This window comes from Vigna unguiculata, chromosome 9, assembly GCF_037176805.1.
Source record: "Vigna unguiculata cultivar grain cowpea cultivar isolate G323 ecotype 2 chromosome 9, ASM3717680v1, whole genome shotgun sequence".
Classification (NCBI taxonomy): Eukaryota; Viridiplantae; Streptophyta; class Magnoliopsida; order Fabales; family Fabaceae; genus Vigna; species Vigna unguiculata.
The window spans coordinates 39344818-39372281 of record NC_140800.1 but is presented as its reverse complement, the minus strand read 5'-3'; the positions used below and the strand labels follow the sequence as shown (position 1 = coordinate 39372281).

Below are 27464 nucleotides of genomic sequence, written 5' to 3'. Positions count from 1 at the left end.
ACCATTTCTTTTATTAATAACAACGCTTCTTCTTCTCTTTTCTTTTCTGTTTTTCCACATAAACAACCCTTTTTAGCTTTCCTTTTAACTTCCATCTATCTACTCAAATTTGATGCTGGTCCCGTGCCCAAAGTTTGGTGCCCCTAATAACAGAGGACAAAATTAACATTGGATTGGACCACTCCACACAAGTACACGCAAGTGCGCCACCACCAAACTCTATATATACTCTCACACAATTATTTATTCATGAATTTCTTAATTCTTTACTAATAATACGTGCGAGAGGATAATCACATTTTGAAATCCATGAATAGAATTTGCGTAATGCTTACGTGCTTCGTTGGAAAGTGAAGAGAGAAGAGAGAAGATTAGTGTTAATAATCTGAATAAAATAAGCAGAAAAGAGAACAGAAACAGGAAGTTATATGATTATGTGCCTACTAATATTAATATTATTATTATTACCTCCCTTAAAGCACGCTCGCAACTGAATTTCAGACTGCACGCTCTGCGTTACAGCTATCATCCACATTACTTAATTTCGCCTTCTAACAAATTTTAAATTCAACACAATCCTTCTTTCTTCCCCCCACCACTCACTCAATCTAAAACCTTTCATTCAAATTCATTACCACTTTCATTCTCTGCCAACACCTGTTCACTTAATATATTCTACAACTTATCAATTATGCAAACTTCTTAAAAGGAAATTCTTCTATTCAAATAACTTTTTCACAGCCTTTGTTGAAATAATTAAGAATTAAATAAAATTTTAATATCTTCCGAGGTGATTCGTGTTGAAATGGATATCCCAATCAAACTTCGCTTTGGTATATAATAACGTGTAATACTTTAAAGAAAATATCTGATCCAAAACTTTATTCCTACTTACTAATCCTTTAACATTTGAAACCCTTTAAAAACATAATAATTAACTGTGTGTACTGTGACCAAAACAATCCATATTATTTGGAACTGACGGTGAATCAAGAAAACCGGTTTATGTTATCAATCTTATTCACTGTTTTTGTCTTTTTTTATTGCAATGGGAAGTAACATGTAGAGAAACAAATCTAAATGTTTGCCTGATTAATTTTATTTACTTTTTCTTATTTTTATTCTTCTTCAAGTATTAATCTAAAGTAGTCTAAACTTAATCAAGATTTTAATATTGTAACGGACAAAATAAAAAAATTAACTGAATGTTTCATCACAACTCAAATGAATTATTATCCTTTTCATATGATTTTTCAGTTTTTATAAGAGAGTTAGTGCTAAGTCAATAATAAGGCAAGATTAAGATAATATATTAGAATTAGTATTATTTAAAAAATGTATAGGTTTTTCTCTCCTACAATTAATATCTGAAATTTACATTAAAAATTTATGTTCATTATTGTGTAAGAGGATGCAATATAAGAACACCCATATTAAATATAAAAAACACATGATTTTACTCAACTTTAAAGTTATCGAAATACCAATTTTGACCCGAGATTTGTCATGGTTACAAACTTCTACAAATATTCTCTATGGAAAGGAACAGTAATATACAAAGACATTACTCAAAATAAATATTTTTTGACTTGGGCAATTACTCTTTTCAACTACTCCATCCATTTATTTTATCTGGAAAATATAATAAACCATCTTATTTCACTATATAAAAACATGTAACCATGCAGACGAAAAATAAATCTAAACAACCTGGCAAAGAAGTAAAGTATGAACGAACTTATGTAATGAGTTGTCAGTTGTCTATTTTAGTCATAGTCGGCAAAGCAATACTTTCATAGATTAGCATTTACAGCTTAAAATAGAACAAAATAATACATCATAAACACAATGTGAAGCAGGTGAGTGTTCTGCTAAAAAATAAATTTAAGAAAAAAAAAGCTTTTTCTTGATTTCCCATAATTGTTTAAAAAAAAGACAGAAAATCAATGAAAAGCCACACGTGAATACACTGAGCCCACTCTAATACTTCCTTACTCTCATCCCTCTGTACAGCCTGTAAATTGTTTGTTAGTAGTAAAATGCCTCACTCAAAATGAACAACCCCACTAAAAAATTTAAAAAACGGAAAGGGGCAAAACACCAGACGACAAAGAAAAAACGCCGTAATCACCCAACCAATTCCACCTGCTGGCACAGCTCCTTCCTAAGCCGTTGAGAGAAAAGCCTGCAGGCATCAACGCTCAGATCCACGGCGGCGGCTAGCGCTACGAACGCCGCCGCATCCTCCGTGCAGTTCACGTGTGGCACGCTAACCTCCACCTTAGGCTTGCTGCACCTCCCCTCGCCCTCCACGCTCGCTGACATCACAAAACCTCTATACATACAGTAGGGCCAGAGGCCATATCCATAGTCTCCGCTGCTCTTCGGGCTGCATGCCGGCGATGTTGCACTCCCCGGCGTGGCGCGGCCGTTCGATCCGCCGTTGTTGTTTCCTCCGCTATGACAACTCATATCAATGACAAACTTTCCTCCTTTGGAAGAGCTCAGTGTGGACTCTGCAAGCACTATGCCGGCAGCGCTCATGCCGCCGTTGGTGTCCGGTATGAGCTCGAAGCGGTAGCCAAGGCCGTCGGAGCCGCCACGCTCGCGCCATGCCTCGAGCCTCCCCCAGGGCTTCCATGTACCGTCGCTGGGACGAAGAATCAGCCACGAACCGGGAGTGGAGCAGCTGACCCGGTCCGAACCGGGCGAAGCGACAAAAGGCGTGACCATGGAAGCTGCCGCAACCGGCGAACCGGAAAGGTCGTGAACCGTAATGGACCATCCCTTGCGCTCTTTCCCCAGACGCTCGCGCTCACTTCCGAATGAGCTCAACCAGCTTCTAGAACCTCCCGGTTCTGACTGTAACGACCTGAACGAAAGAGAATAATGACCCCATTGTTAACACTGAACACACAGCATTCACACACACTCACATTACTAAAACCGTTGCACTCTTACAAATCCAAATCCTTAAAATTGATCCCTAAACTAAGCCAATCCTAAAACGAACTATCAAACCAAAATTTGTGTATTTCAGAAGCAGTCGCATTCAAATTCCTATAGAGGTAACAGCATGTTCAATTGAGCTTGGCTTTTCAATTTTCCTTGCCACTATACAGTGAATTACCCAACAGTAGCAACTGGCATAATTTAAACCCTATATAACTCTAGGCTAAAGTAATGACGTGAAAGTGAAAAAAACTAACCTGGAACGGTGATTTCGGTCGCCGGTGTTTCTGAAACTGAACTTGCAGGTGAAAACTGGCTGTGAGATGTTGCCCTGGATCTGGAAAACTTGGGGGCTGCATTCAGGTTCGCCATCGAACTGAAAGACGAATCTGGGGTCGGGTTCGGCTTTTACATTTAAATGGAACTGCGCGGAAGAGCCTTTGGCGTCTTTCCCTATCCTAATCCAGCCATTGTGGAACACGGTTGTCTTCGCTACTGTTCCGGCAAGATCCAAAGGCACAGACACTTTACCCAAGAGTCTCCCAGAGTTGACGCCACATGTAGTACCTCTACGGCCGGTATAGATCGAGATTTTGAGGCAGAGCTTCCCGGCGAAGATAGATTTTCCAGCAAGCTTGTCGAGATCACACTTGCTGAGGTGAAAGGTTGCGGCGATGGGGTGGACGTGGGAGTCGGGGAGGTTGTTCTCGGGAGGGATGAAGGGAACAACAGCGGACTGTAGAGGGAAGCTCTTGAGCTTGATTTTGCAGAAGCAGGGTGAAGAAGAAGGATGGACAACAGAGCGCGCCGGTTTGGAAGCAACGGGGATTTTGAGGGCGAGGTTGCCTACGGTTAGCCTGACGAAAGGGCAGGGATCCATGGAGAGTAATTAGGGTTGGTTGATGAAAAAAGGGTAATGCTAATGTGAAGGTGGTGGTGGTGGAAGAAAGATGAGGGGCGGGGAAGGTGGATTAGTGAGAGTGTTGTTCATGGGGGAATGGAGGGAAGGTAGAGTTGGAATTATGTTTTGGGCAATAACAGAAAAGGGGGAAGAGTTTTTGTGTGTAGTGTGGTGAAATGAGTTAGTTGTTGAGGGGAGGTGACATAAAGGGAGAAGAGGAAAAGAGGGAGGGTGGGATACAGCTGGGTACAGGGTGTCGTGACTCTAGTGGCTGGGGAACCCATGTTGACGGTATCTATTGCTGTTGTTGTGACTCTCTCCCTCTCTCTCTGCGCTGCACTTTGCTGGGCTCCACTCTCTGTGATATCAGCCTACCTGTTGTTACCAGTCACTGCCCATTGGATTTATCCATTATTATATTAATATTTTTTTATTTTATTTATTTTTAAATTTTTTTAATTCCTCAATTGCCCTTCATTTTCTTGTTTCCTCTTGTTGCCTACTGCCTAGGGGTAAAGCAGGTTGAGGCGCACCTGCACACTACACGTGGAGCTGCTCTACATTATGCCTCCCACACTGCACGGTACTGTTAGAGAATCCTATATCCAACCTCTCCTTTTTCATACTTGCAAAATTAACTTTTTATTTTATATTAAAAATTAAAAATATCCTTTTTCTTAACTTAATTCGTAAAAGGTTTCACATTTTCAATGATTTTATCCCTTAATCTTTAGATTGTTGAGTTAATAGGATATCAAATCTAGAAGTTTCAGAATAAGATAATTTTCACCTTTCAGGATTTTCCAATTAGGATTTAAGTCGCATTTCGGGTTTAATTAGGGATTCTACTATCCTGTATAAGTGTTGTCAATGATTTAGTTTTTTTTTAATATTTATTTGTGCATGTTTGGTTAATAATGAATATGAGGTATAGTTAGTAAAGTCCATTAAAAACAATGTTTACTAAAAATCTGATTCAACCCTTAAGAATATACAAGGTGAAGTGATTGTCATGGATGGTCTCATAGTGAGACGTCGATGGCATGTCCTGGACTAAAATATAAAATATTATATATAAAACATGAGACATGGCATATGCATCTTAAACATGATCTAAAGGGCAAATAAAAAGGACTAGATTAAGATAAAGATGTACTAACTTCCGCATATGATGTGTAAAACATTTATGAGATGGATGAGTTTTATGGATATTATTTAGTTGATAGTTGATTTGTAAAATATAGTTGATAAAGTTGTTAGTACGTAAGAGAGTAAAAATAGGTTTTCTTTATATTCATGGACAGATTTGAGAGACCTGTAAAAAGAGAAAAAGAGTGAGATGTGAAGTTGTTTTGATTAGGAAAAAATATGGAAAAATAAGTACAAAATTTATAAGTGGTTTGATTAATATATATATATATATATATATATATATATATATATATATATATATATATATATAATTTAATATAAGAAATAATTTTTAGAAATAAAAGTCATTATTAAAACTAGTCTTAAATTAAAAAATAATACAACTTTTATAATTAAAATACAACTTCAAAGTCAAGTAGTAATATGCATGGCAAACTTGTCCCATTTTTTTTCATTGACTAAATATGTGCCATACCTAGTTTTTTAATTCTAATAGATGATGAAAATGAGTATATGCATATTTGTTTGTTGGGCAAAGGAAGGTTTTTCTCACACCTAAGTCCGAATTTGGATTTGAGTGATAACAAATCTTCGTGTTTGTGTCGCCATGTTCCCTATTAAGTAGATTTTGTTTGCCTCCTTTTAAACATTGTTGAAAACAGCTAAGCTACTGAATTAACGGACAAGGGAAATTAATCTTTGTTTAAATCCACAAACAAATAAAAGTACGGACAAAGAAAAGGTTTTACACCAATAAGTACCATTTTATTTGTAGTTAATTAAAATGAAAAATATATATATATATATATATATATATATATATATATATATATATATATATATATATAAATGGATATATAGAGCATGTGAGAGAATGGTGAAAGAAATTGTTGTCAGGAATAATTTTTTACAATAAATTTATGGAATTTTAAAATTGTTGCTCATATAATTTCTTTTTGAAAAAGTTGAAAAAATATTTATTTAATGTATTTGTCTTTATGTTTTTAACATTGTTATTGTGCATGCAATTTCATTGTATGTAACTCATGGTTGGGTAATTATTTTTACCACAAATCAAAGAATTGATTTAGATTTATTTGGTCCTGCTAAAGGAGAGTGGAGGTTGTAGTAAAGTGAGAAATATATTCGGTCACTTCAACATCATTAACTCGTCATTATTGTTTATTTTTTATCATGTTAAGTTCCTTATTTTGCCAATGTTTCTTCCTCCTCCGGATGTAAATCTTAACAGTGTTATCTTCATGCACCATTTAAAATGCAAGTTAAAGTTAAGGATTTAAGTAATTATTTCAGAACTTTCATCGATTAATCAATGAAAAACTTTTAGTTTGCGAGAAATATTCCTATTTTTTATTTTATTATTTTCCTCGTCTATATTTCAGAGAAGCCACATCAATATTAACTAAATTGTTTGGAAATTATTTTTCTATTCTATCGATGTAAAGAAAACAAAAATTTAACTTCAGCAACACTTATATACTGTTATGGAATCATGGATTAACTTCAGCAAAGGTGTCTGGAAGAAGGTGAAGCCCAAAAGGTATTGAAAGAAAAAACCAGGCCCATCAAAGCAAATGCATTTGGGCCTTGTACCTCCAAACCCAAAATCCGAAGGGTAAATTGGGAAGTTTGGAAAAATATCTGAGAGGGATAAACCGGTAAGAGATGAGTGTTTGAGAAACAACAGAACAGAGAAGGGGGAAGAGAGAAGAGAGAAGAATGTCTTCGTTGTCGAGCATGTTCGGGTGTGGAGTGGTGATGGCGCCACCACAAGCACTGGGAATCGGAAAGAGAAGTGACGGAGGATTGACGATAGTATGTTCGTCTCGGCCGAAGAAGAAAGCGACGGCGCATCACATGAAGACTCGGCCGCGGAAGACGCAGCCATGGGATATAAACCGCAAGCCAACTGTGTACAATCCTTTGCCTCCTCTTCCTCCGGATTTTACTGTAATTATTCCCGCCGACGCTTCTTCTGCTCCCGCTGCTCCTCCGCCTCCCTCTGCCTAGCCACTCTCACTCGGTACTGCGTCGTCGTTTTCATGTTTCTTTCTTTCTCTGTTTTCTTCAATCCTGATAATCGCTACTCTTTAAACATCTTATCTTATATTTCGTGTTTACATCTCAAATGAAACCTTCATCTGTGCATTTGTTTTGGATTAATTAACTCTCTTAGTTACGGTGAGCATGCGTTATAGAGAATTCGATTAATCTTCGAACTAATGGTTAGGTTTTCTGAATTCGTTTAGTATACCTCTATTTTTAGACTAAAACTAGAAACTCTTCCTACACATTTAGGAACGTTTTGCATCTTCCTCTACCTTTAAATTTCTGAATATTTGTAAACAAATGTTCTTTCTACACTACTTTTCTTGTTACTGTTTTTTTTTTCTCCACTTAGATATTCTGTCGCATGTATACATATACTAGAGAACTTAAATCGAACACCTTCAACTCAAAATTAATTTATTAAGTTAGTTTGAGACTCGAGGTAGTTGGAGAAATACTTGAATGTACAGTCTAACCAAGGGTCTGTGTAAATATTTGTAGTGGAAAGTAGTTATTGCAGAAACAGAACAGAACAAAGCTGTTAATTATCACACACTTGTATTAAACAGAATACTCTCCCTTGATACAAGTTCTCAAAAGGAAACAATTCGTATTTCATTTCTCAGTTTTACAAATTCAGACACTGAGACAACATACTTCAGCTGCTTTTTTATTTATTTTAAGATGTCGTGTTCTTTGCAAGTGGAGTCTAAAGAATCAGTTTATCATTTGTATATGTGCTGCTTTCCCATTCTTTCTCTTAATCACAATATTTTCATTCCTTCTGTGCTAACAGAGTGCTAGTTATGCAATTCTGATCTTAATTCTTTTGCTAGCATGAAATTCACTTGGCCACTCTCTATAATCACTTATATGGTTGTAGCAACCAGTATTAAGATACCAAACTTCTGAATAGGGAAATCAATCACCCCCAACAATACTGGATCCTCATCAGAATCATCATCTCGAGCCACATTTGTCTTTTGCTCACTGGTCTATTTCCCTTTTGCATGCCAACACTCAGAAGCAAAATGACCCCATTCACACAATTGTAATTGTAACACTGTTTTTTTTTTTCTTATTAAAACCGTCTTTCCTTTTACCATTTCCTAATCCTCTACTTGAGAAGTCGGAACTATCTTCACTCTCTTTCCTTTATTCGAGTGCTAATTTCCCTTTCCTCTTGCATTTACCCTTCTTTCCATTATCTTTCTCAGAAGTTTGAACTTGCTCATGCTTGATCTATCTCTCGTGTGGGCTCTCTAAACACGAGTCTTTACTCATTGTCTCTAGTGATTGAATGTCTAGTGCTTGGAGAAAACATTATCCTCAAGATATATTGTAAATTAAAGATTTGTTTTTAACATTATTTTAAATTTAAAATGCTTTTACATTATTGCTATATTGTATTTTATTCTTTTAAAACTTATATGGTATAGTAATATATTTGTGTTGAGTGTGTTGTATGGTATCTATACCAAATTTAGTGGATTTTTCATTTACTTATACTACTGGTAATAATAATTTATGTATACGCTTTTATAGAAGTTATAAACATAATTATTTTCCACTACAAAAGTTTGAAAGTCTGCATTTATTTGCTTAATTTTTTAGGATTTTTAATGAACTATTTTATTATTTGTCTGTCAAAGCCAATAAGAAGGGCAATATTAAGTTTAATAGTAGGATTAAATTAAACACGGATACATAACCATGAATAAGCTAAAGTTATTTTAATTTAATTTTTTTTAATCCAGAGGTTAATAGTTTCATATATTAGGGGAAATTTTGTTTTGAATCTGAAATTTGGTCCAATTAAACTTTGATTCCACGCACGCCTCAGTTTTCCCATTGGGCTGCCTATCAATGGCCCAGCTTTCTTCTCCAGCACGAGCTCCGCAAAAAATATTATTTTACGTGTAATTCATTTTAAAGCTATTTTTATATATTTGGAAGAAATTATAATATTTTTATATAACACGACTTCAAACTCAATGAAGTATTAATTTATTTTGTTAGTGTTCTTTTAATTTCTTTCAATAATGGAACATTTAAAACTACCTTTGTGATGAAATTCCAATATGCAAATATGCATTTCAAGTTTTCATACAAGATAAAAATAATAAATACTAACACCGACTGAAAGAGTATAATGAAAAAATTAGAAGATAGAAGAGACCACAGAGTGAAACAAAAAGGAAAAAGAATTAAAATCATCAGAAGAGGATAATTTAGTTTTTTTCGAATAATTTATATTCATATTTTATGTTACTTATAACAACTGCGGCACTGTCTAATGCGGAGGAGAGAAATATGAGAGTTTAACAAAAATAGGGTGCTGTGCAGTTGTGGTAGGTGGAGCTTGCTGTCATGTTGCCATGTGTATTTTTGAATTTCAAATTTTAAAACAAATATTTTTACTTTAAAATTACATAAAATTGAAATTGGTATAAATATTAATTTTTAACTCATTAAAATAAAATAATAGAAATAAATGGTTTATAAAAATAAAAGTCATAATATATTTTAAAGGATTATAAATATTTAAAATATTATGGAAGCTTAAAAATTAAATTAGAAACTATTTGTAATTTGTTTGATAAAAATTGTTTTAGTTTAAAACGAACAAGAAAACTGAAAAAAAATATATTAATAAAATTTATTGATAAATATGGTGATAAGTCAAACTATTAAAGGTAAAAATAAATTTATCTGAGACATTAATTCACGTGAAGCCCCTACCTCCCAAGTCTGTTTACAGTTCATTGAAAATGACGTTAGTAATGAAAGAGAACCCCATTTTCTGAAAATTCCATCAAATTTCCTGAATTCTTTTTATTTCAAATATTTATGCTTTCTATGGATTAAAGTAAAACTGAAAATAAGAATAAAAAATTAAAATTGTCTAAATTGAGAGAAAGAAGGTGAAAGTGTGAAAAAAAATTAATATTTTTGTAGTTTGATTTCATTGATGTAATTACAAAATTATATATATATATATATATATATATATATATATATATATATATATATATATATATATATGTATGTGTAAAACAATTGATAAAAAAGTAAAGTTTAAATATAAATTCAAGTTCAAATAAAAAGTTATTAAAAAGTTTCAACGGATAACATCATTGCAAAATAATAATACATGAAAAATAAGTGAATTTAGAAAATATCAAAATTTAAAATTAATATAACTCATTATAATAAAAATATATAATGACAAGAACTATATGAAAGGAATAATCGATTCTTTCCATGTAAATACCGAATTAAATACAATGCGAAATACGGTTAAGTGTTTATGTTAAAGGTTAAAGGTTCGAGTTTCCTTTCATATCCCTCTCCGATGCACTGATATCACTTCATAAACAGTATGTTAAATTATACATCTAAAATCAAGTTTAACGGAATGACATAGATTATCTGAATGTAAAGATTTTGCTTCCACCTTCCCCTACTATGTTGGACATATTGTGGACGAAGATGATTGTAATAAAAATGTAGAACAACATGGCTTAAATTTGAACATGAAAAAGATGTAGTTGGAGTAACATTTGTTATAGATTCCCTACTGTAAAGTAATTTTAGGCCTTCTATATACAGCAAAGAACGGTCAGTACATTTGAAATCCTTCTACTTATCCAACATCGTCATATCAACATCCACTCACCTCCCGTCAAATTCATCCCTTCACTCATCAACCTACAACATTACTTACTTTAGAAGGGAACCACAACTTTCCGCACAATACAAGTACCAGCAGTTCTTCTGTACAGGTCGGTGATCCCAAACACATTTCTTCATATTTATTTTCCCCGGAACTTCCATGGAACACCAAAACTGCAAAAATTATTAATACTCTAAGATACTCTCCTACACCCATAAGCCTGACTCGATAGAGACGAACTTGCTTACGTTGTGAGAGGACATAAATCAAAGGGCTAAAAGGATTTATTTTAGCCTGATTTTTTCTTGTACTTCCCCTGCCCCAGGCTCAACAGGAAATCAGTAAATATGTGTTCATACTCAGGCATTTTGCCATATCCTGCAACACCAAGTATTTAAACGCTCAATAATTTCAAAGGAAACGCAACGTATTCTCAAGTAGTTTAAGACTGTAGCCATTTCGTAAGATAAGGAATAATGATTGAAAACGACCTCTTTAGACATTTTTCTTTTCAACACTTTTTCTATTACCAGGTGAAACTTCATTTGGGTATAATATCAGTTAATCGGTTATGGGATTTCATGGACATAACAAGGAACATTAAAAAATCAGAAAATCGTGTTGATGTCATCTCTCAGATAAAGTAAACAGTAAGATCCTACGTATATGCTCTTACCAGGGAAGTAATTTATGTCAATGACGTAAAAGTGGTCTCTTGTTCCATATTCACGGATAATATCCAGGTTGAATAGACGAAGACCCTAGAATAAGAACAATGACAAAAAAGCATTATTATAGTCCTGGTATAGACAAGAAACCTTAAAACAAAAGAATGGGCAAATTACCAATCGCCATCGAAGTTCCTTAGCTAGTTTCTCTAGTAATGGCCTTGGAGGAAGCTCTGCAAGGAGAGAAAATGACAAAATCAGAAGACTAAAATACAGTTTAGTCGATAAGACTTTCAATATGCACGAGCGTATATATCTTTTTAGCTCTCTCTAGATGACTGCACCCGTAAAACAAACACTTCCTTCATCCACGCACATGTGAATGTGCTGAGATTTGAAATTGACTTTGGATCGCCACCCTACCCATATTTTAGGCCGGACAAAAGTTTTATTATAGTCAATCAGATTATGAAATAGAATTTTGTTTGAAATAGATAGCCATAAAATTATAGAGAATTATTACAGCAAACCAAAAATGTTTTTAAAGAAGGGACATTATCAACAGATGAGAACCAACCAGGAAGTGGTTTCTCTTACGTCTGCGAATGAATAAGACAAGGCCTGGTTTTTTCCCTTACAAGAGGAGGGAGAATTGTGAAGACCTGTTTGTTTTTAGAAAGTAGAGATCTATAGAAAGATAAGACACGATAATTACCAGCAACAGTAGGATCCAGATCTGCATCATCTGCAGAAGCTGCAGCACACGAAACCCTTGGAAAATTATATATCCCAGCATCTTTGGAGAGTTCCCACTTGCTAACATCAGGTAATGAAAACCGCCTTACTACCTTTATAGCATCACCAACTATATAAACCTTGAAGAGAACACCCCCTACACAAACAGTGAAGTAGCATTTCTCGTTCACTTTACCATAATGATTTGTAATTGAACATTTAAGGGTAAAAAATAGATATAATATATAAAAATTGCTTACCATGATTGACAAATTCCTGAAGAACAAGAGGAGGTTCAAGTTTTTGAAGGGAAAACTTCTCATAAGCAAGGGATAATTCATGTGACTTTGCACTTCCATCGGCAACTAGTGGCTTTGCAACTAAAATGATTTTGAAGTTGCAAACATAAGAAGGAAAGTTCAAAATTAAGCAATACAAAATTAAGTACTAGGATTAGACACAAAAATAAATGGGATTACCATGCCTATTTTCATAAGTTCTAATGACTTTGCCTCAAAAACACAACCCTCGTAACAATAAATGTCCATGCGTCCATGCTCTGAGAAATCGCATAACTGCAGCATCTAAAAGTAGTTGAAAAACCAACATATACATACCAAGGGGTAAAGTCAAGCCAGCTTGGTTGACCAACTCTGGAATAGCGCATGCCTCTCTCTTGATAACTAATTGCCGAGGAACGTCCACAATGCCTGCATGATGATATTGGAAAACTCAATACCTATTAATAACTAAACATGGCTGCAAATACAGCATCACTGAACAGTAATTCCATAGAGCCACAATTTATAATCAAGGTGGAGACAAAAAAAAAATACCATATGAATCACAAAGGTTCATATCTGCTACAGCCTGAAGCATATACTGACGGCTGCGTAAATGTTGTATGGCGTCTGGAGGATCCAAAACTGTAACCTCAGGATGTGACTGCCTATAATCCTGAAATATATCCAGAAGTACAAAAACTAAGAAAAAGAGGACACCAGTTCTCTACATTTTGTAAAAATAAATACGTAGAATAGGCTGTGAATTGAATAGCCAAACAGCAGTTCAACATTATTTTTCTCCTTAAGAAAATGTGTTCATCCAAAAGAACCCTTAGTTCAGTTCACAGCTTCTCCTAGAGTAAGAAACTGCTCTCACAATAAACAAGCAACGCTGATGTTCCCTTCATAATAAATACACTGCAACAAACTCTGGAATGCAATGTCCTAGACTATTCAATTCAGAGAACATATATGGGATCTTGATTCAAGTCTCATTCATAGAAATGTGTAAGCTTAGCTATAATCACGAGATAGCGAATTCAACAAATTAGGTAGAAGACTACACGATAATCTGCCTCAATTTCTACAAGAATCCTTTACCCAAGCTATATACAAAGAACTTGCATTCACATCTTTCCTTAAAGACACTGCCAGCCTATTATTTTTCCTCTATCATTTCTGGAGATCACTTTTTTTTCTGTGACATTGAGCATCCACACTTCACACATGTCCAAAGCATAAAGAAATAACTCCTCTCAGTACAAAAAAAGTTTTACTTTTAAAGCATGAACAATAACTTTCATCATATCCTTTTATTATAAAAATTTTAAAATTATAGATTAATATAGAAGACATCGTACGAAGTATGGATATTGTAGGAATTCAACAGCTCATAAAATAAATTCGTGTTCAAGGTAATAAAAACAGAGAGTGAGTTTATTTGACATCTACCCACGATACATCATATAAAAGATTACAAGAGGAAAGTACCATTAAGTCAGTTTCACAAATACTCAGAAAACTATGGGTGGAATTTTCAACATTGATAATATTGTACCAAAATAGAAAATATACCATCCAGGAAGTCAGGCTTGAGTGAAATGATAAGATATGCGACTAATCTTTAAATTTGAAAAGATAATGCAAAACTTTTTCATTTATCAGTCGGTTATATAAGACTTTTCAATATTTTAGGTATAATCTGAAAACTCCATCGTAAAATATGAAGATCAAAATACAGAATCATTTAAGTAATGAAAGCACATATGTAGAGCACCTATTATTACAGTATTTACAGTATAAAGTATAAGATTGTAATTTTTTTGAATCAGATTCAAGACTTGCTGTAAACTCGTACAATTACTTGTAGACTCGCGGACAATATTTTGGAGCTTACGGCAGACATTGTCTGACACATGCATATGTATAGCACAATCGACAAGCATTATCATAGGCCGGGCAGCAATTACTGTTAATGAAACAGAGACCACAATTTAAGTCCCCTCATCAGAAAATCTTAGAGACGTTAACCTTCAAATTTAGGTCATTATGACTCCTAAATCCAGTTTAGAAGCATAGAAAACACACACAACAGCGCTGAGAATTGCTATATAAGAAATTAAGAACGGAACTAATAATTTAATTTATCTCTTTTAACCAACTAGAAGTCTATCTTAGCGCATCCAGAAAAAATGGAACCTAGTTAAACGGATTCAAAAAGGAAAAATCTGTGGAAATTTATTTGCCATGTAAAACCTGACAAAAACAGCTAGATGTCCATGAAAGTAGCGACACCCTCACTTGCAGGAACCTTGAGGCCTCGACCTCAACTACTGGTTCATGTTTCATAATGAGAGAGGGGAAGACTCACTCTGCAAATTATGCCAGACAGCAAGTTAAAAAAGCTAGTCGTTGACCAGCCTTTCATCGTTTTCTTTTTACATCCCAGTTAGCATAAAATATATAAAGAAACAACACAATAAGCAAACATAACTACTATGGTTGGACTAACTAGCACAACAAAAAATAGAATAAAAACACGCGTTGAAAAGGGGTGGCTGGTGGGTGGGGACAAACCTCAAGAACCTGGCGCCACTCTTTCCCTGATAACTGCATTTTCCAATAAACAAAATGGAAAAATCAGCCACAGTTAAACCGAACAGGTATCATTTGAGAATTTGACATAAATACACTGAATCTTTTATAAGTTACCAGTGGATAACAAGCAGTACAGAAATAATTTGAGAAAGACAACGACGAAATTCACAGGAGGAAATCATAACCTTATGCAAGACAATATCAAAAGGGCCTTGATCTGAAAGTGGCCTATTATGGTCAATAGCCACGAATAGTATTCCCTTGTTCCTGCACGAAAGTCCGTACAAATTGAAATCAGCAACAAACCGAGTACCACAACACGGTCATATTTTGAAGGTAAAAAAGGACAACATTATTGAACCACAAAACAGGATTGACACAAGAAACCAAAAAAGGTACAAGTACGATCCATGTATTCAGAATTTGAGAGCAGGCTCTCAGACAAGTTTTTCAGAAAGAACAACGATTGATGTAGTTTCCGTAAAAACAACAAAAATCGGCAAAATATCTCCCCATTCGTAACAGATTCTCTGAGGATCACATATTTTCGTCTCGCTTTCTCGCCAGCCTAACGAAAACGACGCGCGTTGGAAGAACCTCATTAATTGAAAATTGAAAATAACCTTTCACGAAAAATTAACTCGTTTAAATTCACATAAAGGCAGTTATCCGAGGAAGAAACGATTTATTCCAGTTAATAATTCGTTTTTTTAAACGCAATCAATTAAATCGCAACAAGACACGACGATGAATGAATTAACCGTTTTGGCTTTCTGTTTACCTAGCTAATCCTTCAAGCTTAGGCTGTAAAAAGCTCTTAATCTTTTTAGTAGTGAGAGCATAACCAACCACAACCAGTCTCTTGGGCGACGAAAACCCCGCATTGACCACCGGACACCATTGATTTTGGGCCAGGGTGACATCATTCTCCACCACTTCCTCTTTCTCACCACCGTCGTCGTTCTCCCTCAACCTCATATTCTCACCGAAAACCTAACCCTATCTAAGCTTAATTTCGAAGAGAAGGAAGAGGAAGAAAGAGAGAGAGAGTCGCGAAATCGGTATTTGTTGAGTGGTTGGAAGAGGAGGGAAGCGAAAAAGGTGGAAATGGTTGGTGGAGGAGAAGAGATTTGGAATTGAAGAGAGAAAGGGTGTTATGGGAAATGAATGAAACGAAGGTAACGAAAGAGTGAGAGTGAATGGAAAGAAGAGGGACCGCAGAAGGGGTATTTATAGAGGGATTGCTTTCTGTGATGCTGAGCTGTAGAAAACTGAAGATAGTACTCACGATGATGAATTCAGTTTTCATCATTCCACGCGTTAGAATCACGCTGCGCTGTTCGGATTCATTGTTGCTTCGGGTTACGAGTGAGTGAGAATTTATGTTGCACTTTATCCCTAGTTTCTTTCTTTATTTATTTTTTTCATTTCTCTCTCCGTTCATCTAATTTAATCACTTTAACTATTTTTTTTAGTCTTCAAAGTTTTAAATAACTCTGTTTTTTATGTTTTAAATTTGAAAAAAAAAAACAACAAAACAACTTCTTCCAAAGTCTTCGCTTGACCTTTTTGTTTTAAAAGGTTTACAATTTTATTTAATTCTTAGTTTTATGTATTTTCAAAATATTAAAAATGTGATTCAGTTAAATATATAAGCATTCCCACGTTCCCATGCACCGACCACTTTAAAAATCAATCGCATAAAGTTAAACAATTTTTTTTTAATTTCATTTAAAGCCTTTGATAAATAGATTAATAAAACAACGTGTTTAATAAGATTTAAGGGTTGATATGAATTATTTCATATTTAGTTTATAGTGTTGTAAAATGTTATTGTGTTCATTTTAAAATATTTTATATATTGTACTAGCTAACAAAACAAATGAAAGCTGAATCAGCACCGATATGTTATGCTCTTTGTATATTGCTACCAAATCCGCAAATCTATGTTAATAATATTTATATTTATATTACAACAAAACCTACGTCTAACAAAAGACAAACAATTATTAATAGTATTTAATAAGCACTTATAATACTTATTAAATACCAATAAATATTTGAAAAATAATATATATAAGTAACGGAATTAGAGAAATTGATCTTCTTTGACCAGATAAGTTACACAACACAGGCTTATCTGAACTAAAAAGATGAGTCAGTTCTTACAACTTAATTCATGATGTTATCTCTAATTTAAAGTTTTATGCCATTCTATATATCTTATTTAATGTATTGTATATTATTAAATTAAATTTGAAATATAGTTAGAAAATAAAACATACGTAAGTTTTTCTATTATATTATTTTAGTGTATTGTTCAATTGAGATTAAGGTGGTATAACCACTCTAAATCTACATATTAGGAAATAAAGATTGAATATCTATATTTATAAGTGCACGTATCATTTACGATTTGTAACTGTAACATCTTTATTGATCATAAATAGCGAAATAAATTATTTCCATGACTTGTGATCAGTTTCAAATTTGGTCCAAACAAATTCCACCTTTGATTATTTTTTTTTTTATTTGTAACATTTAAAAATATTAAATTTAGTTTATAACTTTTAATATTCGTGAAGGTGTACACGTAATCGAGTAGAGACAACACGAGGAGCAAATTCATTTCAAACGAAATCGATCTCAAGAGTTTTGAGATTTGATATGTTAAAATAATTATGAATTTTAAATATGGTGTGATTATATATTTAAAATATTTTTTATTGTGAATTTTAATTATATTAAATAAACATGTGTCTTCTTTATTGAATGTATGGTGAATATCAAATACATAACAGCATATATTTAGGTAGAGCGTTATTTATAGTGACGTGTTGTGTTATTAATGTTAGTTAATAGTGACGTGTTATGTTATTAATTATGGCATGTTAATAACAGTTTTAGGTTAATATAATCAATACTCAAATATTTAACAATATATTACCAGTTGTGATAAAAAATATAAACATTTTAGAAATTACAAAAACAAGTGAAAATAAAATTGGATGATATTATATCTACTTAATCCAAAAACATGTTTTATTATGCATTGTTTTACACAACGAACTCAGCACCCATATCATATGTTATGATCATATAAAGAAATTCAAAACTTAAAAACTTAAAAGGTTAAAATCCTATGTTCATTTTGACCATCTAATTTTCATGAAAAATTCAATTAAATCTTTTACTTTTTTTATTCAATTTAATCGTTTAATTCTTTAAAATTATTTAATTAGATTGAATGATTTTATATATTAATTTTAACTAAAATTTAAATAAATATAATAATAATAACTTAATTGAATCATTTTATAAAATAAAGAAACTAAATTGAATGAAATAAAAGTTATAAATCTAATTAATTTTTTTATAAAAATTAAAGAATTAAAATAATATTTTAACCAAATAAGAATTATAGATAATTAAATGTCTGCAGAGTATAAGGGATTTAGAAGAAAGAGGATCACTTCAAAATGGAAAAGAAAATCCTCTCTTTTTTTTTGTTACTTTTTTTATTAATGCTTATATCTTAGTTTTTCCCACCAATTCAGTTTTATTAAGAAGATTTTAACTGATTTGGTATTTGGTGATGAATTTTGAAGAATATTTTTAAATAATAAAAATCAATATAATTAATGAGTTTAATTAATAATTAAATTTTATCCAAGTAATTATTTTCAAATTAGATAATAAGGCTAATGTGGTCCTTGCGTTTTTACTTTCTTTCTTTTATTTATATATATATATATATATATATATATATATATATATATATATATATATATATTTCAAATTTCTAGAATACATAAAAAAATCTTAAGAATAAAATAGATAACATTTTTCGTTACATTTAAAAGTGTCGTGAATATTTATAATATCATTTTACTTGTACGAAGTACGCTAACAATAACACAATATAAAAAGATAAACTAGTTTCGAATAACCGGATCATAAAATATAATATAAATTATATATTTATATTTATAATGACGTATAAAGAGATTCTCTTTTTTTTCACATTTTATATTATCAATTTTATTCTTAATTATTTAAAAATTAATTATTTTAAAAATAATTTATTTATAATTATTGTTCTAAAAATCTTTTTTGTCTTAAATTATTATTTTAAATTTTTTTTTTTATATATTTTATTTTTTTAATTTTATATTTAACAACTATTTTAAAAAATAATTATATATTTATTATTGATCTTAACTTAAATTTCTTGAATACACATGTTAGCTAATATTTATAACATCATTACAAATATATTACAAATATATTACAAATATGTTTTTGTCCTTTGAAAATTAAAACTAAAAATAAAAAACATATCTAGCAGAAAAAATTATTATATTAACATAGATAACTCTATCGATAATAATAATAAACTATACATAATTCATAATTTAATATCAACAAAAATATTTAATTACATCTCTTATGATCTCACTTGATACCACAAATAGTAACATTCAACTTATTGAGAATATTGTCGGTAATTCAATAAGTAAATATCTCTTTTGGACCTCTCGCTGTTTTGTATTTTAATTTGTGTGATTTAGATTATCATTAAATTAAAATATGACAAAGGTTAATACATAATTAACCACAATATTAGTTCAGGCATTAACATAATATATAACAAAATATATATATATATATATATATATATATATATATATATATATATATATATATCCACTTATTCTATATCTTTCGATTCATATCATTTTATCACCTATGTCAACTCATATATATTCATATTCAACTAATTCATGCATACATATATTTCACCATTTTTTTAGTCATGTGTGATCTATTTGCGTCACCAAAAGAACATATTGTAGTTATTGAACTTAACATTGTTAGTTCGAAAAACTTTTAATATATTTTAATCATAAAAAACACACTGTTTTCATTCAAAACTATATAATTAAATGACTATATTATCAAAATAGAGATCAATTAATACTTAAAATGAAAAAAAAAACATAAAATATATGTGGTTAACATAGTCTAAATGTAGTACTTCAATTTTTTCTTTTTTAATTATAATTCAAATTCACAAGATTTAACATCAATTGCGCAATATTCAACATGAATTCCAATGTATCCCAATCAAACCAAATATATATTTGAGTTTTATCATTACTTTTCATTGTTTATTCAAAGGAGAAACTTGGTTATAAAAAGATGAATAAAAATATTAAGTAATTCGCATTATATAAAAGTTTAGAATAATGAAATGTTAGGATATGAAATATTTTGGATCTACTTATATGTATTTTTTAAGATGTATTAATTTTATATTTTATTTAAAATCATATATATTTTTTAACTTAAATAAATCAGACCTTATAATATATTTGGTTATTTCCTTGATAAAAATTAAAATAATTAATTTAAAACAATGACATTTGTAGGTATTGATTAAAAATTATAAGTCTAATAACATTTTTACAATTTGTAATTAAATTTATTATTTGGACTAACAACACTAACAATTTGCCTTCCAAAAAAAAAACAATATACATATTTATTCACTGTAGAGGACTTGAATAAATAAATAATGCATACTCCTTTCAAGGAATCAATGACCATAGATAGCACTAAGCACATTGGTTAACTAGAATGTCAACTGTCAGAATATTTTGATAGTGCTAATGTTTTTCATATTACTATTCAATTACAAATATCGAATTAGTAGATATTTTATGCACAAAATTTTAACTGATGGATTATATAAGAATTCTTATACTACCAATAATAATAATAATAATAATAGATAAGAAAACAAACTCTCATACAGGTGAAAAAAAAAAGCTCAATTCTAATTACAAAAATATACACAATATATGATTATTATATGATTATTAGTGTATATAATGGTAGAGTAACCGTTTTTTCCTTTTTCATGCATGGTATTCCATTATTCTTTATCCAAATAAAGCACGAGCATAAGCATATATTTATCCGTAACGGAATGTTCTGCACCAAAATTAGTTGATTTCAGAAAGTTAGTTAAATTGTGTATTCTCTGTTCGTGGAATTTCTCTGTACATGCATCAAATCACGTGAACAAAACGCAGTAATAACTTAGTAAGAAATGTATTATATGCGATTAAGATATTTAAATTAATAATTAAGTGATATATATATATATATATATATATATATATATATATATATATATATATATATATATATATTGACGGAACTTGATAAAAATTCTAAGGGATCAAATTATATTTGTTATATATAAATTAATTTTTTAATTAAAAAAATTAATTTCTTTACATCATTTTTTTTTTATTTAAAATAAGCACTCATAACAATAGAATCTAAACAATATAACAATAATATATAATATATATGAAAGAGTAATATAAAGTTTGTCATCAACAATAATATATAAAAAATAAATAAAAGTTACCTTTATTCAGAGTGCTCCTTTACGCTCTTTCAATGACTTAAAATCTTCAATAATTGAATCAGAGCTGAAACTAGTTGTGATATCTCTTTCAATATAGATTATCATAGTGCTTGTTAAAAATCCAGCCTCCATCTTATTTCTCAACTTGTTCTTGATTATTTTCATTGCAGAAAAATATCTTTCAGTTGTAGTTGTAGAAATTGGAAGAGTCATGATAAGACAAAGTAATATATTTATCATGTAGTAAACTTGAGACTTTTTTGTTGTTGCCAAATATGTACATAACTCTTGCATTGTTGATAAATTCTTCAATATTTGGATTCTCGTGAAGTTTCTCAATTTTAGATAACGTAGATGCATTTTTTTCATTTTCATCACAAGCCTTCCTCTTGAAAAAAGAATCAATTCTTTTACTCTTTATCATAATTTTTCTAATATAAATTTTTCACCTCTCACATATTTACAAAAAGATAAAATTATGAATACTTCAAATTAAATCTTAAAAGCAGGACTCAATATTTTAAGAAAACTAATAACTTCTAAATGATTAGTTTCCCTTATCTCAGAGTAATTCCTAATCTTATTCTTCCCTTACATAATTTCAAAGCTTAAAATAGTTATATCTACACAAATAAGAGTTTGATCAACAATTAAAGTATGATTTTATGATCTCTAACACATACATGCCTAGAGCGTAGAAAAGCCACATACAAGAGAGAAACATATTACTTCAAAAATAAAAAGGAAAAGATGAATGTACTCAAAAGAAGAAATTGTTCAGTCCAAAATGTTTCTTAACTCTTCAATTTTGTGGTAGTGCAATTTGATTTTGAAAATAATAAGGAATTGATGGTAAAAATTGAGATGAAAATAAAACGGGAGAAAAAGATAAAGGCACAGAAGAGAGAAACCAAATAAAAAAGTATAAAAAATTATAATAAAGAAAAAACGTGATTTTTAAATTTTAAAAAAGATTTTTCAAACTAAATTAATTTAAATAAGACAATAATATATAAATAAAGTAATAATATATAAATAAAGTAATAATATATAAACAAAGTAGTAATATATAAATATATTTTTAAAAATATATAGAAAATAAAATAAAATAAAATTAATTAATATAAATAAAGTAATAATTTATAAATATTACTTTTTAAATATTAAGTAAATAAAATAAAAAAAATGCTTGGGGAGCCGTGGCTCCCCCTCTCCCTTCATATTTCCACCATTATATATATATATATATATATATATATATATATATATATATATATATATATATATATATATATATATATATATATATATATATATATATATATATATATATATATATATATATATATATATAAACTTGTAATAAATAACTTTATTGTGAAGAATAATTTTTAAGGGTTAACTACTCTATGAAGAATGCTTGTATGGTAAAAATTATTTTGGAGTAATTGTCTTTATGCATGTAACCAATGATCTATTCATAACTACTAGGGACAAATTCTTTAACAATTAATTAACAAACTTTTATTTGTATTTAAATTTTTGTTGGGGTGATAAAAATAACACGAATTAAAAAATCCTATATTGCACATGATAACTTAGGAGTGGAGGGTGTTAATGATTATATAATAGATTCTAAGTTTGTGATGTTCTTTGTTTCAAGTAGAAGACACTTTGAGCTAGTGTTTGATTTTTCTTATATTTTTGTAACAGAGTATTGTTATGTGTAGTTAAATTTTTGCTCTCGAAAGCGTGAGTATACTTGAAGTCAAAAGGTTGAGAGTGTTTTCGGTGTGTTGTACAAATTTGTACATAATGATTATTTTTTATGGTGATTTTTCTCCGTATTTTACACATAGTGATTATTTTCTGCGATCATGATTTAACTCCGTATTTGAAATTTCTGCATTACATTCTTGTGTTCATTAGTGTTCGTGTGTTAATATTATTTCTCTTTTATATAGTGATTATTGACGATAAAAACACTAATGTTCTTAATTGATGACATGTTTTTTGTAACAATTTATAACATTAGAAAATTGAAAGTTGAAATTGAGGGAACTTCTTTGTTTATAAAGTGCTCATTTTTAATATTTTTGAAAAAGGATTGATGTTGTTTTTTAGAAAAAAAAAGTCAATGAAGTGTAGCTGATTAAAAATAATGAAAGAGAAACTTCAAAAGTTATAAAAGTGACATTTTTTATTAGACCGTCTGCTGTAAAAATATGAAAACGAGATTATGTAAAAACTATTTTTACAAGTTTAAGAATAATAGTTGTTGTTTAATTTTAGTTTTGAAAATATAAACAAAAAAGTAAAAACATTAATAATAATAATTATTATTATTATTATTATTATCCTGTCATTTCTTAAAAAATAAACATTAGCTTATATTTTTATGATTTTAAAGAATTTGTTGACTTCGCTTTTGTTTCCAAGTAAGAAATATGAAATGAGACAAATCTTAAGTCAACCCGGTAGGAATTCTAAAGGATAGTTTTTTTTCATTTTTATTTAGATAATTTCTTCTCTTTTATAGTTTCATGTGAACTTTTTGAAGGTAGACAAGCAAATTCTAAAATGAGAATTTTGAACGAAAAAGAGATATCTTGTTACAAATATGAGATTGTTTATGTGATTGATTTTGTTGGAAATTTTAAGTGTGAGTCTAAGTTTCACATTGAGTAAAAATGAGAAAGTGAAATATCATATAAGGAGGATGACCTATAAATTTATTGTCTTAAGATTTTGGATTAAAAATAGTGTCAATGTGGTATATAGTTAGACTTAAGTTTTACTGATTAAAAATCTTCTTGATGAATCTCTTTTCTCAAAAAAAATCCAACAAATTTCTATTCTCTGAATTCAAAAGTTGACTTTTTATGATTTTAATATATTTTTTTCAATCTTGTAAAGACTTTAATTCCCTAAGGGTTAAAAGAATTCCAAGTGAGAAAAACATGAAATGTCCCTTAAGCATTATTTATTATAAATAAGAGAGAATAGTTTTGACTTTTTTTCTTATTTAAATAACAAGTTTTTCTTCATCACCTCAATATTGAGTATCCATATTGCCATTTAAGCATTCACACAATTACTTGAACAATAATCCACTATAAAAAAATATAATCATTATATTACCACTTAAGTGATATTTGCATTCACACAATCACTTGTTCGACGATAAAAAAAAAAACATTACATTACCACTTAAGTTATATTCAACTCAATATTACTATCTTTTATATTTAAGACAAATTAAATAAAATTCAATATAAGTCACATGTAATATCTTTTTCTTTTCAAAACACTCATAAAATGTAAAAGAAATAAATATTCATATTATCATTTAAGCATTACACAATCACTTAAACAATAATTCAAGGTAAAAAATAACAATCATTACATTACCACTTAAGTGATATTTGCATTTATACAATCACTTAAACAATAATCGACGATCAAAAAATTATTACATTACCACTTAAGTAATATTTAACTCTATATTATATACTTTAAGAGAAATTTAATAGAATTCCAGATAAGTCAAAACACTCATAAAATATAAAAGAAAGAAAAATAATGAAAACCGAGACATTATAATGAGTTTACTTTATATTTTTGTGCCTTCTTAGCAGTGCCACTAGGAAACACGCTGATAGTCAAACTCTTTTTAAACTTAAAGAAAGTTCAGAAAAAAATAAAAAAGATAAAATTATGAATTACATAAAAACATATATAATAAACTAATAAAATACATATTATTTATTCATTTTAAATGTATCTTTAAACAAAACACGGTCTTCCACAACGACTTGGAAAATATTACACATAAACATTATTGTCAATTACTTTAATGATAGTTATTTTCATTGATTCCAAAAGATTCACAAAACTTTGACATAAAAATAATAGAGTTTAAATTTTTTTACTGATTTGTTCTCTTGTTTCTATGCTGTGTATTCAACATACACCGATAAGTATTAATTTTAAAAAATTTAAATATATTAAAAATATCTTCAAATATTAAAACAATATATTTTTAATTCTATAATATCAACAAATTTAAGAGAGAAATTGAACTCAAAATAATAATACTACAGCCGAAAAACAATAGATTTTTTTTTTTAAAAAAAAAATCTCGATAGCACACAGTTTGGAACTAAGTGCATATTATAAAAATAAAACAAAAAGAGATATTTTTATTTTATGTATGAACACACACAAAGATATAATGTTTTTCAATGGCCATCACAGTCGTAAAAAAAATGACCCGGCATCAAAAATTTTGTTGTATGTTTGGTAGACGAATAAAAGATAACCTAAGTTGTGACATTATTATTTATTAATTTAGCGAATAAAAGTGATTGGCCATTGCATAAAGCTGCCTTAAAATCATAAAAGAAATGCTATTTTATGAGAAGATTCTGTTCTCAAAACTCAAACTCAAGGACTACGGCCATCTAAAACATGAGACTCGACGAACCATAACTTAAATATTAAAAAGGTAATTATTATATAATATAAAGGATAAGCACTCATATATTCTAATTAGTTATTTATATAAAAAAAATTAGCATTATGCATCTTTTCAATGTTTGTTGTATCTTGTTTTTATTTAATGTGTCTATCCGAAAACACATAACAGAGACAAGTGTCTTGGGATTTTATAATTTTGTACAGTTGGCATATCCTAGACAAATATTTTAAGTTACAAACTATATATTATAGTATATAAATAAATTAAAAATAGAAAGAAAAACTGGGACAAAGATATACGCAAATATGGGTACAAAGATTTGTTGAGCGAATCTGGTTTTGGGAGATGTTTGGTTAATTTAAAATTGCAATTTGGTCATCTCGTATTCGTGTCAGAAGAATAAATAAGGATTATTATGGTATCTCAATATTAAAAAAAATTAGAATATATATTTTTTAATAAAATTGTAGAAAATAAAATAAAACTTTGGAAGACTAACCACTTTATTCTGAAACATCCAATGAAATTTAATTAGAGATGTCAAAATGGGTTTCAACCCGTGAGCCAACCCGGTTCACCACGGGTTCGAGCCGGGTTGGGTTGAGAAAAATTTTAACTTTTTTAAAAGTGGGTTGAACTCAACCCGGCTCACTTAACCCACGGGTTAAACGGGTTCGAGCCGGGTTGAAGGTGGGTTGGCCCACTTAACCCACCAACATTTTTTAAAATTTTTTTTAATAATTATTTACTACTCCTATTATATTTGTTCACAATTTCATATTTTTAAATGCTAGAATGTTGCTTAATTATATTTGAATAATTTGAATGTTTAATTAATTTGATTGTCAAGTTATATATATGTTGATACTTTAATCTTTAACTATAACCTTTAGAGTAAATTAATCAAGTAACCGTTTTATAAATAATTTTTTCTAAATTAGCATGAAAAAAATGTATAGTTTTTTTTATTTATATTTTGTTGAATAGCATGACAGAAAATTTGTAATATTAGTCATGCTTTCTTAGACTAATGGATCATTTCTTAGAAATAATTCTTCATATATTGGTGGTGAGCATGATCAAAACATTGGTTCTTGATTTTACTATAATTGTCATCTCATGGGTTACTTAAAAAGTTATTTAAATATTTGAATACTAAAATAAATAAATAAATAAATAATTTTTTAGGTAGGTTGGTGAGCCAACCCACTTAACCCACCAACCCGTGGTGGGTTGAGCCGGGTTACAAAATTTCTGGCTCACCAGAAAGTGAGCTGGGTTGGGTTCACTCATTTTCAACCCGGCTCGTGGTGAGCCAACCCGTGTGAGCCAGGTTAGCTCACTTTGACATGTCTAACAGATATGAAAAATCACACAGCCAACCTTCATATTCTTCGCAACACCATCGCAGGAAACCACATACTACTGCGTCACAACCCACATAAATCAAAACAATTTTGTTCATCATCACATCGCATCACCAAAATCGCAAGCGCACTCCATGCA

At 30.1% G+C, this 27464-nt stretch overlaps 3 protein-coding genes across 6 annotated transcripts; 1 reads left to right on the top strand and 2 right to left on the bottom strand.

The window, feature by feature from the left end:
• Positions 1-1883: 1883 nt before the first annotated feature.
• LOC114163010 (formin-like protein (DUF1005)) lies at positions 1884-4050 on the bottom strand. The gene is made up of 2 exons (XM_028047054.2): positions 3210-4050; positions 1884-2872 (listed from the first exon to the last, which is right to left on the bottom strand). The coding sequence occupies exons 1-2, from the start codon at positions 3830-3832 to the stop codon at positions 2128-2130; spliced, it is 1368 nt and encodes a 455-aa protein (XP_027902855.1). The 5' UTR covers positions 3833-4050; the 3' UTR covers positions 1884-2127.
• Positions 4051-6688: 2638 nt separating this feature from the next.
• On the top strand, positions 6689-7189 carry PSRP6 (plastid-specific 50S ribosomal protein 6). The gene has a single exon (XM_085666525.1). The coding sequence runs from the start codon at positions 6746-6748 to the stop codon at positions 7034-7036; it is 291 nt and encodes a 96-aa protein (XP_085522651.1). The 5' UTR covers positions 6689-6745; the 3' UTR covers positions 7037-7189.
• Positions 7190-10571: 3382 nt separating this feature from the next.
• Positions 10572-16246, bottom strand: LOC114163097 (inositol-tetrakisphosphate 1-kinase 3). 4 transcript variants are annotated; one of them, XM_028047180.2, is made up of 11 exons: positions 15818-16246; positions 15222-15303; positions 15016-15048; positions 12991-13111; positions 12772-12864; positions 12415-12534; positions 12135-12311; positions 11597-11652; positions 11428-11512; positions 11000-11129; positions 10572-10924 (listed from the first exon to the last, which is right to left on the bottom strand). In XM_028047180.2, the coding sequence occupies exons 1-10, from the start codon at positions 16012-16014 to the stop codon at positions 11041-11043; spliced, it is 1053 nt and encodes a 350-aa protein (XP_027902981.1). In that variant the 5' UTR covers positions 16015-16246; the 3' UTR covers positions 10572-10924; positions 11000-11040. The 4 variants fall into 4 exon arrangements, with proteins under 4 accessions (XP_027902981.1, XP_027902980.1, XP_027902982.1 ...); XM_028047179.2 differs by having other exon boundaries at positions 10572-11129; XM_028047181.2 differs by lacking the exon at positions 15818-16246 and adding an exon at positions 15388-15773 and having other exon boundaries at positions 10572-11129.
• Between the last annotated feature and the right edge of the window lie 11218 nt (positions 16247-27464).

Bases quoted from the DNA above. Each gene is read 5' to 3' on its own strand.
- PSRP6 (XM_085666525.1), top strand. From the start codon at position 6,746: ATGTCTTCGTTGTCGAGCATGTTCGGGTGTGGAGTGGTGATGGCGCCA.
- LOC114163010 (XM_028047054.2), bottom strand. From the start codon at position 3,832: ATGGATCCCTGCCCTTTCGTCAGGCTAACCGTAGGCAACCTCGCCCTC. The intron at 2,873-3,209 runs GTTAGTTTTTTT...TCTTTCGTTCAG, and splicing joins GACCGAAATCACCGTTCCAG to GTCGTTACAGTCAGAACCGG.
- LOC114163097 (XM_028047179.2), bottom strand. From the start codon at position 16,014: ATGAGGTTGAGGGAGAACGACGACGGTGGTGAGAAAGAGGAAGTGGTG. The intron at 15,304-15,817 runs GTAAACAGAAAG...ACTTTCGTGCAG, and splicing joins AAGCTTGAAGGATTAGCTAG to GAACAAGGGAATACTATTCG. The intron at 12,535-12,771 runs GTATGTATATGT...AAATCATTTTAG, and splicing joins TGGCTTGACTTTACCCCTTG to TTGCAAAGCCACTAGTTGCC.